At 42.4% G+C, this 15,785-nt stretch overlaps 1 protein-coding gene across 1 annotated transcript; it reads left to right on the top strand.

The window, feature by feature from the left end:
- Positions 1-8,373: 8,373 nt before the first annotated feature.
- LOC119893366 lies at positions 8,374-14,220 on the top strand. Its single transcript, XM_038705479.1, has 4 exons — positions 8,374-9,949; positions 10,167-10,416; positions 12,961-13,098; positions 13,737-14,220. The coding sequence occupies exons 1-4, from the start codon at positions 9,771-9,773 to the stop codon at positions 14,004-14,006; spliced, it is 837 nt and encodes a 278-aa protein (XP_038561407.1). The 5' UTR covers positions 8,374-9,770; the 3' UTR covers positions 14,007-14,220.
- Positions 14,221-15,785: the final 1,565 nt, after the last annotated feature.

The following is a 15,785-nucleotide window of genomic DNA, read 5'->3' on the forward strand; positions in this document are numbered from 1 at the left end:
TCCCCTGCTTCTTGATACACCTACTCTGCTTTCGATTTCGTGGAAATGTCTCACTTTTATTGCATTATCCCAGCTCTGTTGCCATTGTTGATTTACACTTCTCCACACTATGCCTTTCCCCTCTGATTTTGATAATTTAATGTTGACTTCAACATCTCCTTTTTTTGTAACTGCTTCTTTTGCCACCTTATCTGCTTACTCATGTCCCTGGATTCCCGAGTGCGCAGGGACCCACAGAAATATGACATTTCCCCCCCTGCCTAGCTATTCTTGAGTTCCTAAATAAGACTTCATACGGCAAGTCCAGGTGACTTCTAGTTGTACATGTCTTCATGCTTATTAGAGCTGACACAGAGTCATGACATATTAATATTGCTACGCCCAATTCTCAGCCTGCTTATTATCACCTGGTCGTTTCCTCTTTGCTCCCCTGCTTCTTGATACACCTACTCTGCTTTCGATTTCGTGGAAATGTCTCCCTTTTATTGCATTATCCCAGCTCTGTTGCCATTGTTGATTTACACTTCTCCACACTATGCCTTTCCCCTCTGATTTTGATAATTTAATGTTGACTTCAACATCTCCTTTTTTTGTAACTGCTTCTTTTGCCACCTTATATATTATAATATTTTCCTTGTACTTACATTCCCTATTGCTATAATATACACTAGTTAAATCAGCATTCTTATTATTGTGTTTAATCTTAAATAGTTCCAAATCTTCACATGGTTTTTTGTGTTGTCTCCTTCTCCAGCACCCTTTTTGCTGGATGGCCTGGATCTCCATGCCCTCTTAAACTGATACAATAATTAGCCCCCAGCTGCTTTCTTAATTTTATCATTATTCCCTTTTCAACTTCAGTCAATTAGTTTTTTCGTTATAGACCATAACTTGGATGTCACTTGGTCTGTACTATTATAAAACCTTCTACTGTGTGATTAGCAAGCAAACTAAAATAACGTTTTTAATAAAACTAAAACAACTTTTTTTTAGTAAAACTAAACAAAACAAAAAAAACCCAACACTTTAGTTAGCTGAAATAAAAATAAAAACTAATATAATAATAACTCTGACAAATGTTTAGTTCTCCCTAACAGCCAGAGCATTGGTGACCTGTAACTTCAAGTGAACTAATGTTAAATGTGTGCTTAGGACAGCAGTTCGCCTGTTTAAGTTTCTATTATTTAATTCATGTTTTAGTTATAGGCCTTCTTGCTATATGGGAGCTCAACCAGCAGAGGTCCCTCTACCTCCTTCTGTGGCGCCAACAGGCAACAAGGTTCTCACCTTTTGACTTGTGTTTATATCAAAGAGAAGGCTGGCGCTGCAACCAGAGGAAGCTAATCACTGAGTTTGAAGGATTTGCAGAACTTCACCTGCCTCCCAGCTGCTCTTTCTATGGTGCTATAACTGCTGAAATCTCTCAGCTTCAACAATCTACTGCTGCCCAAACAAAACTCTTCCAAAACAAATCTGTGGAGTTGCAAACTTTTCTATTTTTGCAATTTTGAGATATTTAATTTACCAGTTAAATATAAAGTATTATGTTACTTAATTAGATGAAACACTTTTAATTCAGCTTGTTCAGCCTCCAAATTAGTTATGCAGGCCTTTGTGAAACCTGGTGACCATTGTGAGTAAAAAGCATCTTTTACTGCCTTTCTTGGGTTTAATTCTGTATGATGAACCATCAGGGAAAGGCAGTGATGGTGACCAAATCACAACAACAGTTATCTCACAGCGCTTTTCATAAAGAGCAGGTCTAGACCGTACTCTGTGATGCTATTTACAGAAGCCCAACAGTTCCCACCAAGAGCAGCACTAGGCGACAGAGGCAAGGAAAAACTTCCTTTAAGAGGCAGAAACCTCGAGCAGAACCATGGATCGGGGTGGGCGGCCATCTGCCTCGACCGGTTGGGGTGAGAGAGAGAGAGAGAGAGAGAGAGAGGGAGGGGGATGGAAGGAGAGAGAGAGAGAGAGAGAGGGAGGGGGATGGAAGGAGAGAGAGAGAGAGAGAGGGGAGGGGGATGGAAGGAGAGAGAGAGGGGAGGGAGGCAGCCTACACAATATACACACACAGAGGTGCAGACAGTAAAGGTGATGTTGCTATAGACTGAATGAAAAATGGTACAGATATTTACAGTAATGTTGATGAATCGTAATGTTAATGATATTAATAACAATAATAAAAACAATAGTTGTTGCAGCAGAGGGTGTCGAGCAGGAACACGGGGGCAGCAGGAGACCCGCAGCCACAGATCCAGAGCCAGAAACACCTGCAGGAAGTGATAGGAGGAGAGAGGAGAGGGACGAGAAAGCACAAGACTACCAGAAAGGGGAGAAGTTGTGTTAGTAACATGCAATAATGGGATGAGGTTGCATACAGAGGGAGAGAAAGTAGAGGAGAGAGGAGCTCACTGCATCATGGGAAATCCCCCGGCAGTCTAGGCCTATAGCAGCATAACTAAGGGATGGTTCAGGACTACCTGAGCCAGCCCTAACTATAAGCTTTATCAAAGAGGAAAGTCTTAAGCCTACTCTTAAATGTGGAGATGGTGTCTGCCTCCTGAACCCAAACTGGAACCTGGTTCCAGAGGAGCTTGATAGCTGAACGCTCTGGCTCCTCGTCTACTTTTGGAGACTCTAGGAACCACAAGTAACCCTGCATTCTGGGAGCGCAGTGCTCTGGTGGGGTAGTAAGGTACTATGAGCTCTTTAAGATAAGATGGTGCCTGACCATTAAGAGCTTTGTAGGTAAGAAGAATGATTTTAAATTCTATTCTGGATTTTACTGGAAGCCAATGCAAAGAAGCTAAAACTGGAGCAATATGATTTCTTTTCCTGGTCAATAGTGGTTTAGTGGAAACTGTATATAAAACTTACACCCTGTGATTAGTTGACCAAATTGCAAAAACATATTTCTCACTAATTCTGGGTTCTGTGTTTGGAGACATCCAAGGTACTGATCATTGATGTATGTTGAAATATGATAAATTCTGTGTTGATCTGAGATATATTTTGAAGCACAGCCAGGATTTGTCCAGCTCCTCTGGACCGAACAGAGTAACAGTTTTAATGTATGAGGAGGTTTGAGAAAGTAAGATTGCTGACAAAGTTTGGGAGTTACTGATTGCCAAAGGAGCTTCTCACATGAAAAGTCGCAGGCAAGATAGGATATTTTTCGGCATCTAAATTTTTTTGATTCGGATGAGATTAGAATTTTTTTGTCAGGAGATCAAAATATCACCACGGTGATCTATGTATTATTTTAATAAACCATATTATATTGATTTTCTTCCCAGGCTCCTCAGGTTTTTCTTCTGCTCAGCTGGGGCAGTGAAAAAAAGGGTTTCCACGACAGAGGTGTAAGAAACTAAATGTAAATTTTCACATTATATTTGATTGTATGCATACTTGTGTCAAACCTCCTGTTACTTTATTAAGTGGCTCAAAACCAGAAGAAGAGGTGGAGCAATATAAAAATGAAAACCAAGCTAAAAGAACCAACAGATTCTGTGCAAACAAACTATAGATAACAGTTAAATAAACAAAATCCACTCAAATGGAAAGAGTCTCCTGGATGACAAAGGTCCAGACACACAGAGAGAGAGAGAGGCACACATATTGGACAACCATTCCAAATACCAAAAATCAGTCTAAGTGTGGGTTTAAAACACATTGTTACATATCAATAGTGGTTTTGTGGACACTGTTGAAACAGATATAAACCAAGCCCTGTGATTTCTCCTTAAAGAGTTTAAAACATTTATTTTCTCACTAAACCAAAGGACAGTTTTCATTGGAGAATTTTTAAGAAAACATTTGGCCATGTGTTGTAAATGCTCCGTATTTGTATAGCACCTTTCTAGACTTTTCAACCACTCAAAGCGCTTTTACACGACATCTGCATTCACCATTCCCACTGAGCCCAAGTGCTCAAACAGAAACTAACATTCATACACTTGGATTGAACCAGCGATGTGCTCATGTGTGTTTCTCTGTCTGCAGAATCCGAACCTGATGTGTCCCATTCTGCGTCCAGACCTGCCAAACTGCTGCGTTTATATAATGTGTTAATATTTCTTTGTTCCTCTCTCTGTGCTGGAGTTCGTTAAGAACGTGGTTGCTTGATCCAGATTATTATTAAATTGGAGTGTAAGAGTGTGACAGTTGACAGTTGGCGCATTCAGCCTCCTCTTGTGCCGAAAGCTTTTTCTTCTTAATTCTTATTTTTTCGGCACCACACATTTCTTTTTCCTCCTTCTTTCTTTTTGCTATATTTACCATCTCTGTTGCACTTGTCACAACCCTGGGCTCGGCTGAGTTCAGCCCAGACAAAACGTAGCAAACCGGTGTAAAAGGTTTTTGGATTAAACTCGCCCCAGATGGAAAGTAAACTCCTCTGCCAATCAGAATTCAGCAAAAACGATGATCAGTCCAAGTTGGGAGGGGCCGTTCGTATCCCCCCCTCAATATTGAAAGTAAAACATTCAGTAAAATCGGATCATTCAGTAAAACATTAGAAACTGAAAAATGTCAGTATTTAGGGACATTAAACCCGTTTAATCTAAGAAAAGACATATGAAACTGTAGGCTAATTGGTTGTCCCTTCTCTTGCTTCTCCAAAATCTAACTTGGACAAAACAGTAAATATTTGTATAATTTTTTTTTTAGGGGTGCTTAGATGAAATTTAGGTGTGCTCAGCGTAATATTAAGTTTTTTGTATTGTATCTAAAAATATTATTCTTCAAATATCAGGGAACTCAGATATGTGGGAGAGATTGTGCAAAAGTTTTGAACATGAGCAGAAAACCTGCTGAAACACATTCTTTTAGTTTGGATTTGGTCTCCTGAGAAAAAGATCTTCTCTCTTCTTCTAATTTCGAATTTGTGGCACTTTTGCTGATACTAAACAACTCAGTAGAACTTCTTGTGATGTGATTCTTGGCACTATGAACGAATCAATATCGAAGAATATTGAAAAAGCTGTAAAAACAGCATTGACATATTATCACTGTGTAAAGTTGTCATGGTGATTGTCGCCCACTTACACATCCAGCAGACACAGAGCAAGATTAGTGTCACATTTACAATGACTGAAGACATTATTAAATTAAAGTTATGCTTGAATTTGATTTAACTTTCCCCTCCAATCCATTGTTGAAGATATCATGGGTAGGTTTTACAAATCTTGTAAACACATATGGTTGAATGCACATCTTCATAACAATTAATGTCATTGCTTCATGTCACCTCAACAAAACGTCTCGGGTTACATATGTAACCCTTGCTCCCCGAGAAGGGGAACGAGACACTGCGTCGGTGACGACACTATGGGAACGCCCCTGGGCGTGGCAGGGCTGAACTATGAATGAAACTACTCCAATCCTATTGGTGTTACTAGAACGGTAGTGTGTGACGGCGTAACCGGAGGGGGTATATAAGCACGCCGGCACATAGGACACATTAGCCCTGTCTATGAAGCGAGGCACTCCAGGCGGGGTGAGGTGTGGTGGACCGACGCAGTGTCTCGTTCCCCTTCTCGGGGAACAAGGGTTACATACGTAACCCAAGACGTTCCTCTTCGAGGGAACTTGAACTGCGTCAGTGACGACACTTTGGGAACGAGATACCCATTTAGAAACCCCGCACCGAAACCCGGCCTGCCCCCAGCGTGCAGAACCTGACGGCACGACTAGGAGGAGAGCGCACGGGTGCCGGGTGCAGAATGCAGGTCCAGACTGTAAAACCAGATAAAAGTGTGAGGGGTGGCCCAGCCAGCCGCATCACACAAATCCTGGAGTGACGCCCCTGCGAGGAGGGCCCTAGAAGCCGCCATGCCTCAAGTAGAGTGCGCCCTTACAGCCATAGGTGAAGGCAAACTGCGCACCTGATAGGCCAGGGAAATAGTCTGAACGATCCAGTTGCTGATGGTGAGTTTAGAAGCGGGGAGCCCAGAAACACACCAGCAACTATTCTGCTTTCCTCCACCGGGAAGACCTCAGAGTGTTCATACTCAGTGCTCTGACAGGGCAGAGCAGATGAAGTCTCCCGTCCTCCGCCGTCACATGAGGTGGGGGATGAACCTTAGGGACATAACCTGGACAAGGGTGCAGGATGGCCCTGAGCCTCCCCGGGGCAAACTCCAGGCATCGAGGAGACACCGAAAGTGCCTAGAGATCCCCCACTCTCCTCAGAGAGGTGATAGCGAGGAGAAAGGTCATCTTAAGGGTCAGGTGCTTGGCCTCAGCCGACTCTTCGCATAATAACTCCACCTCCTCGGGGTGGAGTCTCCATTCCCCCGGGCCTCAACCCCTGTCTCGACAGCAGGTCTGCTCCTTGATTCTGGGTCTCAGGGATGTACATTGCTCTGAGGGACAGCAGTCTCTCCTGGGACCACAGGAGGATCTGATGTGGCAGTTTGCATAACGGGCGCGAGCGCAGACCCCCCTGGTGATTCAAATAGGCCACCACCGCCGTATTGTCGGTCCTGACAAGGATGTGGCGACCGCGGAGAGCGGGCAGAAACTCCTCAGAGCTCTGAAAACCGGCAACATTTCCAGGCAATTTATGTGCCAAGAGAAATGATGCTCCTCCCAGGAGCCTCTCGTGAAGCGGCCGTCAATGACCGCGCCCCATCCCGTGAGTGAGGCGTCTGTTGAAATAATTGTTCGGCGACAGATCGCTCCCAACACAGGACCTTGGGACAGGAACCAAGGCTTCCTCCATACTGACAGGGAACGAAGGCATCCGCTCATAACCCGTATTAGACGGAGCGGATTTCCCCTCGGGGAGAATCCCTTGGATTTTAGCCACCACTGCAGGGCTCTCATGTGCAGTAGTCCGGAAGGTATTATACTGGACGCTGCTGCCAGAAGACCCTGAAAGTGTTTTACAGTGATGGCGCGGCCTAACTGCACTCTGGTCACTGAGGATAAAATGGACTCGATGCGTGCGGGAGACAGGTGGGCCCGCATCGCCGTTGAGTCCCATACCACCCCTAGGAACGCAGTCCGTTGGGCGGGTGTCAGCACGTTCTTCTTCGCGTTGAGCTGCAGCCCCAAATGCTGAAGGTGGGTGAGGACGACATCTCGATGCCGAACCGCTAACTCTCGAGACTGGGCCAGGACGAGCCAGTCGTCGATGCTACTCGAGGTCTCAGGACCTCTTCCCCCGGGCCCGCCGAGACTGAATGACGGTCCTCAGATCCGTCTCAGCTAGGTGCTGGATGAAGGCTGCGTCCGCCTTTCCTGAGCCGTCGCGGTCCTGGAGTCTGACCGGCGGGGGAGATATCGCTCAAATGCCTCTCCCTGAGTTTTGGCGTGCTGGAACCTGTTGACGACAGCATCCACTGCTTCGCCAAACAGGCCAGAAGGCGAGAGGGGCGCATCCAGGAGAAAAGTCCTCTCTGTCCCCTGTATGCCTGATAGATTGAGCCACAGATGCCGCTCCGTAGCCACCAAAGTTGCCATGGATCGGCCGATGGAACGGGCCGTTTCCTTGGTCACACGCAGAGCCAAGTCCGTCGCTCTACGGAGCTCCGTCAGGTCCTCCTCAGAGGGACCGCCCCCTACGTCACAGTCCCGAAGGAGATCGGCCTGGTATGCCTGCAAGACAGCCATCGTATGTAGGCTGGCACCAGCTCGACCCGCTGCCATGTAGGCCTTGCCCACCAAATCGGACGTCATCCGACACGGCTTGGTGGGGAGCGCCGGCGTCCGGAGGGATGAGGCGAGGTTGGGAGAGAGGTAGCTAGCCAGCGCCTCCTCTACTCGTGGCATCGCTCCGTAGCCGTGCTGTCTGATTCCCGTCACGTTGCCGAAGTCCAGCCGGGGGGACGTAGACAGCCGCGCAGAGAAGGGTTTATTCCATGATCTACACAACACGTTGTGCAGATCCGGAAAAAATGGTAGGGGCCGACGCGGGGGTGGCGCTCGGTGTTGCAGAAACCGCTGATCTAGTTTGCTGCCTGCCGATGGCTGCTGCACCACCTGTGGCCAATCAATGTGCAGCTTGGCCACGGCCCGCGTCACCACTTCCAACAACTCCTCGTATCCTGGCGAGGGCTGATGATGTTCCGTTTCCTCTATGCTAAGCACATCTAGCTCCTCAGAGCCAGATCGTGTCAGCCTTTCCGGACTCGCCCCTCGAGTGGGAGAAACCGAAACGCGCACAGGCATATTTAAATGTGGAAATGTGGAAATAAATCAATACATATATAAACAAATCAATAAAAATATGAATATATGTAGAAATACTGAAATAAATGCATGTAGAAATGCATAAATAAATACAGAAATAGCTTTTTTTAATGACCAAAATTAATTTAATTTTCTTTCTGCATTTAATTATTTATTTCTGCATTTAATTATTTATTCTATTGATTTATAGATATGTCTTTTTTAGTCCCTCATAATAGATCATTGATGTATATTGAAATATGGTTAATTCTGTGTTGATCTGAGATTATACTTCTGCTCAGCTGGGGCAGTGAAAAAAGGGTTTAAAAAAGGGTTTCCACCACAGAGGTGTAAGAAACTAAATGTAAATTTTTCATTATATTTGTATGCATTTCTATTTAGCAAAAGCATTTAATTTAAAATAAAGATAAAAAAGCATACTTGTGTCAAACCTCCTGTTACGTCCTTAGGTGGCTCAAGCCCAGAGAAAGAGGTGGAGTAACAATATAAAATGAAAACAACAGATTCTGTGCAAACAAATTGCAGATATTTATTAACAGTTAAATAAACAAAACACACACAAATGGAACTCAAGTCCTACAGCTAAAAACAACTTCCTAAGGAGAAAGCCAATCAACTGAATAACTAACCTGACTGAACACAACTTCAGTTTGTAAGTGTAAAGAGTGTCCTGGAGGACAAAGGTCCAGATACAGAAGAACTTTTCCTTTCACTCAGGGAACAGTGGTTTCAGTCTAAACAGCAGACTGTAATGTGATTTCCTGTAAGGGAGCAACTTTCCATGCAGAGATCAACAGCATCGAAAGTGAAACATCTACCTCCATTTTAAATGGTGCATCTTATATAATGGACCCCATATTACGCAATAGACTTTTTTTTTTTTTTTATTGAACTTTTTCTTATTACAATAAACAATAAGGACGTCTGACAAAAAAGAAAAATATGACATCCTCTAAATGTACAAAATAAATCTTATTGTCTTATAAACTAAGAGTCACACCTCCTGCAAATCATCTGAAAAGACATTTTCTATACTGTTCACATGACAAGGGAGAACAACTTAGACTAAAAGAGCTCAAAACAATAAAAATATTACGCAATAGACTGTGTGCCAGTAGACATAAATCACATCATGAACTCAAACTGAAATCGAAAGTTTGAAATGTAACATTTATTATAAATATCAGTGTAAATGTATTAAACACCTTGTTACGTGTCAATAGTGGTTTAGTGGAAACAGATATGAACTATAACTTACCTACCCCGTGATTTCGTTTAATTACGTAATCTAACTACGCATACAACACATTCTCAGTTGGCAGGCACAACTCAGCAGAACAACGCTCTTCTATCTAATGTCATTGCTAAAGCCCCTATATAATCACTTGCATCTTTGACAAATCAATACATCTGCCTATAAATATGTGCTTGAGTTTCTCAGTCAGCTTATTGCGTTTCTGGAGACCTATCCAAGCCAGCTAGACGACAGGACCTTTGAAACCTCAGATATTCCTTTTAAATAAGACAGTTTATTAGACAACTCGCTTATACTGTCATTAATTGCAAAGATGATCCACAAAGAAGTTGCCGTTGAAGCTTTGTGCGCACTTTGCAATGCCAATGTAACTACTGATAAAAACATATCACAATCTGGTCATTCCGGAGATGGCTGTGATGGAGGAGCAGCATGGGAGCACCTGCACATCAAAAATTTCATCCATTCAGTCTTGAAGGGAGATGAAACCTGGTAATTATTGGCGATGAGATATTTTGATACAATCTGTGCACGGAGAAGAGATTTCTGAAAATTTTACACACTACGGTTTTATACATTATTCAGCCGAGAGTTTGGAAATCTTTACAGAATGAGTTGTGAACAGCTGTGTAGATATAATTCAGATGTGACTGACTGCAAGAAGAGACTAATGTGCTTTGAAATATCATTTCCTCCCCTTCCATTACAGCCCGGTGTCAAGATCCCACTTTGTCCAGCTCCGAAGCATCTTGCAAGGTGATGGACCGGCAACAGACTCTGCCCCAGAGAACCACGTGGATATTGAAAGAGTATTCGAAAGAAATCACTTCATCAACGAAGATGAATTCTTTCATCCAGGATTCGACTATGATTTCACCAATTTGAAAGACACCAAGAACTATTACAGAGGAGGAGAGGTGTATCAACGCCCATGTGGATGGCAGCGTTTTGCCCTCAAGGTAAATATGCTTTTGTTTTACTTGACATTTAATCCCAGAGTTTCCGTCCAGTTTATTTGTGAAACACGACTGCAAATTTTGTTGAATGTAGAAAACGTTTCCATAAATAATAATAACAAATAGGCTAAATACCCAAATCTGTTCATCTATCATTCGTCATGCATTAAAGCCCTTGAAATTAATGATGAAATCGTTGGGTCCTCTGTCCAAGCAGTAGATTGAATGCCTGCAGAGAGCACAAGAAGAGAGAGACAGAGAGAGAGAGCGACAGACAGCGAGAGAGAGAGAGAGAGAAAAGCGCTTGCCACGGACTGCTGAATTGTCCGTAGTAGGGATGGATTGGTAATCTGCGGATGCATACTAACGTTTGACCGACGTTTCCTGCTCTAGGATCGATAACTACTCACATAAAAGGATCTATATCTAAATACAGTCATTTGGAGCCAGTATATATCTTACTGGTTCCTTCCGCCTGTCAAAGTCATGACTGCATTATGGCTCTGTGTGCAGCCCTTTGCATTTCCCGTGATACAATTCTGAGCAGTCACTTGCCATGAAGGTAATGAGGCTGTTAGTGACGTGTGTGCAAAGACAGTGAAATCCTTTGGCAAACGTCCTAAAACATCTGAGATTAAGTCAAAATAATATGATGATGTTATGAAGCAGCTGTTCTGAACAGAATATTTTTAATAAAAGTAAAGAATATGTCAGTAGTTTGATGTCTTGTCATTATGCAGCTATTATTTGGAATTGGTAAGCCTTTGGTGTACTATTTATTTCCATCATATATAGCCTACAGAAACGGGAGGGGTGGTCACATTAAACGAGAATTAAAAAATATATTAGTATTGGTATCGGCAATACCAGCCTGGAAATTACTTGGTATTGGATGGTATAGGAATAAAGTGAGATGGCGCATCACTATCTGGCATACCGGGCAAATGACCGGTGGGCCGACGAACTTTTGGGGCTGGTGTAACGCAAATTTTGACAGACTCGAATCTTCAAATCTCGGTCATTAAAATGAACTAATCTTTTTTTTGAGTCATTTCGTTCATTTGAACTAGGCTGGTTATTGTGGCGCTGCAGCCCTCTAGTGGGCGATTAAAAAACAGCGCCGTTCTCAAACACTGAAGGCTGCCTGGCTTGCTTTAACTGACAAAGTATAATGCACAAATTCACCTAAATCCTTCCATTTTCACAATCTTTCAATCAGACCAGACAACCAGACCAGCCACAGAAAGTGCTCTAAAGTGCTCATTCATACAGTAGCTTAACATCCTTATCCATGAGTAAAATATTAATAACAGATTTGCGTATATAGAAGTAATAAGCTTGATCCACTACGTGAATAAACACACTCATTAAAATTCAACCAATTCAATAATAATCTGGATCAAGCCACCAAGTTCTTAAAAGAACTCCAGCACAGAGAGAGGAACAAAGAAATATTAACACATTATATAAACGCAGCAGTTTGGCAGGTCTGAACGGAGAATGGGCCACATAAGGTCCAGATTCTGCAGACAGAGAAACACTGGCAGGTAGTGGAGAGGCTCCAGTTCCCTCACACCCAACACTTTGTGTTGAAAAAAATGGTGGGGACAGAAGGGCTCAGATTAGGGGCGTGATGAAATACTTGGGTTAGGAGATGTGACAATACAGGAGAATAACAAAAGAAGATTATTAACACTATTTTGAAGAAATATGAAATGCATAAATATATGAGGGTTTTTCCTCCAGAAAATTGGAGCATTAAATACTTCCTGCATTCTGGAGACATTTCCTGCTCCAATTTACAGTGTAAATGCAAGTGCAAAACATTCTGGCAGGTGACAATTCATAAATATAAAAATATAACAGAATACAATGCAGTGATCAGCTGTAAGTTGTAGACAATGCACATTTGTTTTTTCTATATTTAAATTGCATTGAATGTTTTTTTTATTGTGCAAATAAAACTTTCTCAAAGCATTTTCATTTGTTAGTTCACATTTCTTGTTGCAAGCTATTTTTCAGAACATAATTAACAAATGCTTTCAAAAAGTCTGGGGCCCTGGGGCTTCTGCTCATATCTGGGGCGAGTGTCGTGTCCCTGGTCCCGGGATCCATTGTCACCTCTCCTCTTTGGCGGGGGTAGGATTCCCGGCGCTGCCCCCAGCCAGCTCTCTCACAATGTACGTAGGTTTCTTGGGAGCATGGCCGGTGCTGCCCACTACTTTGAGGGTTCATGGGGCCCGGGAGCCAGTGGCTCTGCCTGCGCTCGAATTTAGATGGCACACACGTCACAAATCACAAAAAACTGATGTCACAGTGTCAGTTAGTTTGTCCAGGTGGGTGGCTGCAGCCTCAAAAACACTCCAGTCAGTACAGTCAAAGCAGGCCTGATATCTTTTCCATCGATATCATGGGTCGGTTAAACTTTACAATTACATTTGGTCAACTGCCCATGTTACATTACAACAATTGATGTCAGTGCTTTAAAATCACGAAAAAGCAGAGACCAACAAAAACTTCTGATGTCATGTGATTGTTTTATTACAGGTCCTGGATAAGTATGATGAAAATACCTGGCTGGGAAACCGATACCGAAGCACAGAGTCAGTGCCAGGAGAGTGGCCTGTGTCCTACCATGGGACATCAAAGGCAGGTGCTGAAGGCATCATCGAAAGATCCTACGAGGTTCAATCATTTATATGTCAATTATTATCAGTGATGTTAATCCAGTAGGATGTAACACCTTTGTAACTGCACTACTAAGTTGTTACGCCTAGGGGAAACCTGAGCGCAACATGATGTCTCCTCTCTTTTCCCCACTCCCCAATAATCATCAAAGTACAATGGAATATTCAGTCTGTTAATACATGGATTTATTTACAGCTTATATAGAAAACCCAGACATCAGGGAGCGCTAGGCCAAAATAACAAACAAAACCACCTTTTCCCATCCCAAATAATTAACCCTAACAAAGTAAATACAAAAAGATAAAAAAACAACACATACTTAACCTGACTCATGGACAAGAAAACAGGAGAAAACCATATTCAAAATAAATGGCACCTCTCCCCTACTGTTGGGGTAACTCTACAGTATAAGTAAGTTTTTTAAAAACACTTTTTTTAACCATTACAAAAAAGTCTTACATCAAGAAGATGATCAAGATTGTGTTTCTATTTGTCGTATAACCACAAAGAAATATTGTATTCAACTGTATTGTATTTGAATTGCTGCATATCTACAAACCCTGATGATAATCAAAAACTTAAAGTCAATATATTATTAACGTTAATACATTCAAATTCTTATTTCTTTTTAACAGCCAGGTGATCGTAAGATGTTCGGCAGGGGGATTTATTCTACTCCATACATCTCTGTAGCGGAAATCTACAGCAAAACATTCACCTCCAAAAAGACAGGAAAGATGTACGAAGTGATTCTGCAGAATCGTATCAACCCCGAGTACAGGGAGAAACACAACAACGACAATTACTGGCTGGTTTCCATCCCGGAAGGAACATCAGTGACAGAAGAGCATAAGATGGTAGAAAGGGCCATCCGTCCTTATGGCCTCCTGTTGAGAGAGGTCTAACGGGGCGAGACAAACCCACAAATTTGAACACTTATTTCCTTTGCTTTATTTTGAAATGACAGTGGGTGGGTTGTCTTTGAAGCATAACTATGTCATTGCTAGTCCATGAAAAATACTCTGATGTTGTCAAATGTAATGTTTCATTTGAATATATAGATGAATGTGCTGGGGGGGAAAAGCTATTCTGCATTTAATAAACACAATTTAAAACAGATATCAGCATCTCTCCATTCCAAAGAGAACACAGTGGGTAAATGCTTCATTATATTGTGTTTTTCTATTTAGCAAAAGCATTTAATTTGAAATACAGATGAAAAAGCAAACTTGTGTCAAACAACCACATTTACTATATTGGCCTATTTGTATTTACTTTGTTTGTACGTATCAAAAGTCTCTTGGAGGAAGAAGGTCCAGATGAAAACTATCTGGCTTTATCAACCGACAGCCAAGGGAGAGAGAGAGGTCCCAGGAGGGCCAATTGTCCAGCACAGGAAAGCCTCAGTGCTCACAAGAGAGGACACGGTAGGAGAAAACGTGAAGACAGAGAAATAAATGTTATATTAATGCACACAGACAGAACAATAAAAAAAGCTTTTATTCCGAAGTTTGTGTGTAGGAGTAAAATTTCACTTAATATGAGCGTTTAAAATCAGATTTTGTTATTCTATTTAGCACTCACATGAGGTTGAAAATGAAAGTTACATACATTACATTTATTCCAAAAATCAGTGTAAATGTAGGTTCAAAACATCTTGTTACTTGTCAATAGTGGTTTAGTGGAAACTGTATATGAAACTTACACCCTGTGATTAGTTACCCAAATTGCAAAAACATATTTTCTCACCAATTCTGTGTTCTGTGTTTAGAGACATCCAAGGTACTGATCACTGATGAATGTTGAAATATGGTTAATTTTGTGTGGATCTGAGATACATTTTGAAGCTCAGCCAGGATTTGTCCAGCTCCTCTGCTCTTTGAAGTTTCCTATTTTTGGACAGAACAGAGCAACAGTTTTGATATATGAGGAGGTTTGTGTTACAACAGTGAGAAAATAAGATTGCTGACAATGTTTTGGAGTTACTGATTGCCCAAGGAAGGAGCTTCTCACATGAAAAGGTGTGGGCAAGAAAGGATATTTTTCAAGATCTAAAAATTTGTTGATTTGGATGAGATCAAAATCTCACCACGGCCATCTGTGTATTATTTTAATAAACCATAGTATACAGATTTTCTTCCCAGGCTCCTCGGGGTTTTCTTCTGCTCAGCTGGGGCAGTGAAAAAAGGGTTTAAAATAGGGTTTCCACTACAGAGGATTGATTTCAAATTGTTTTTCCCTAGGTTGTTCTATCAAATGTCTAGTTGTTCCAATGCAAACAAAAGAAACAAACATTTGAAAGTGCCAAAGAATTTCGGGGAAGTAATGTTTGTCCATGACTGCATGTGCTTAAATGGTAAGAGAGGGTGTCCCCTGAGCAAGGCCCTGAACCCTGAACTGCTCCCCGGACGCCGTACGATGACAGCCCACTGCTCCTTAATAGGATGGGTTAAATGCAGAGAATGTCCCCTTCCCCTTCTCTTTTTGGACTACAGACCTGTGGCACTGACCTCCCACATTATGAGACCCGCACCAGTTCGCCTACCAGCCCCGACTGAGAGTTGAGGACGCCATCATCTTCCTGCTCTACCGCATCTACGCCCACCTGAACAAGCGGGTGACTGTCCTCTCTCCCTTCCTCTTTACCATCTACACCACAGACTTCAACTACCACACAGAGTCCT

This window comes from Micropterus salmoides, unplaced genomic scaffold, assembly GCF_014851395.1.
Source record: "Micropterus salmoides isolate LMB-PRFRI ecotype aquatic unplaced genomic scaffold, ASM1485139v1 Ms_hic_scaffold_8, whole genome shotgun sequence".
Lineage (NCBI taxonomy): Eukaryota > Metazoa > Chordata > Actinopteri > Centrarchiformes > Centrarchidae > Micropterus > Micropterus salmoides.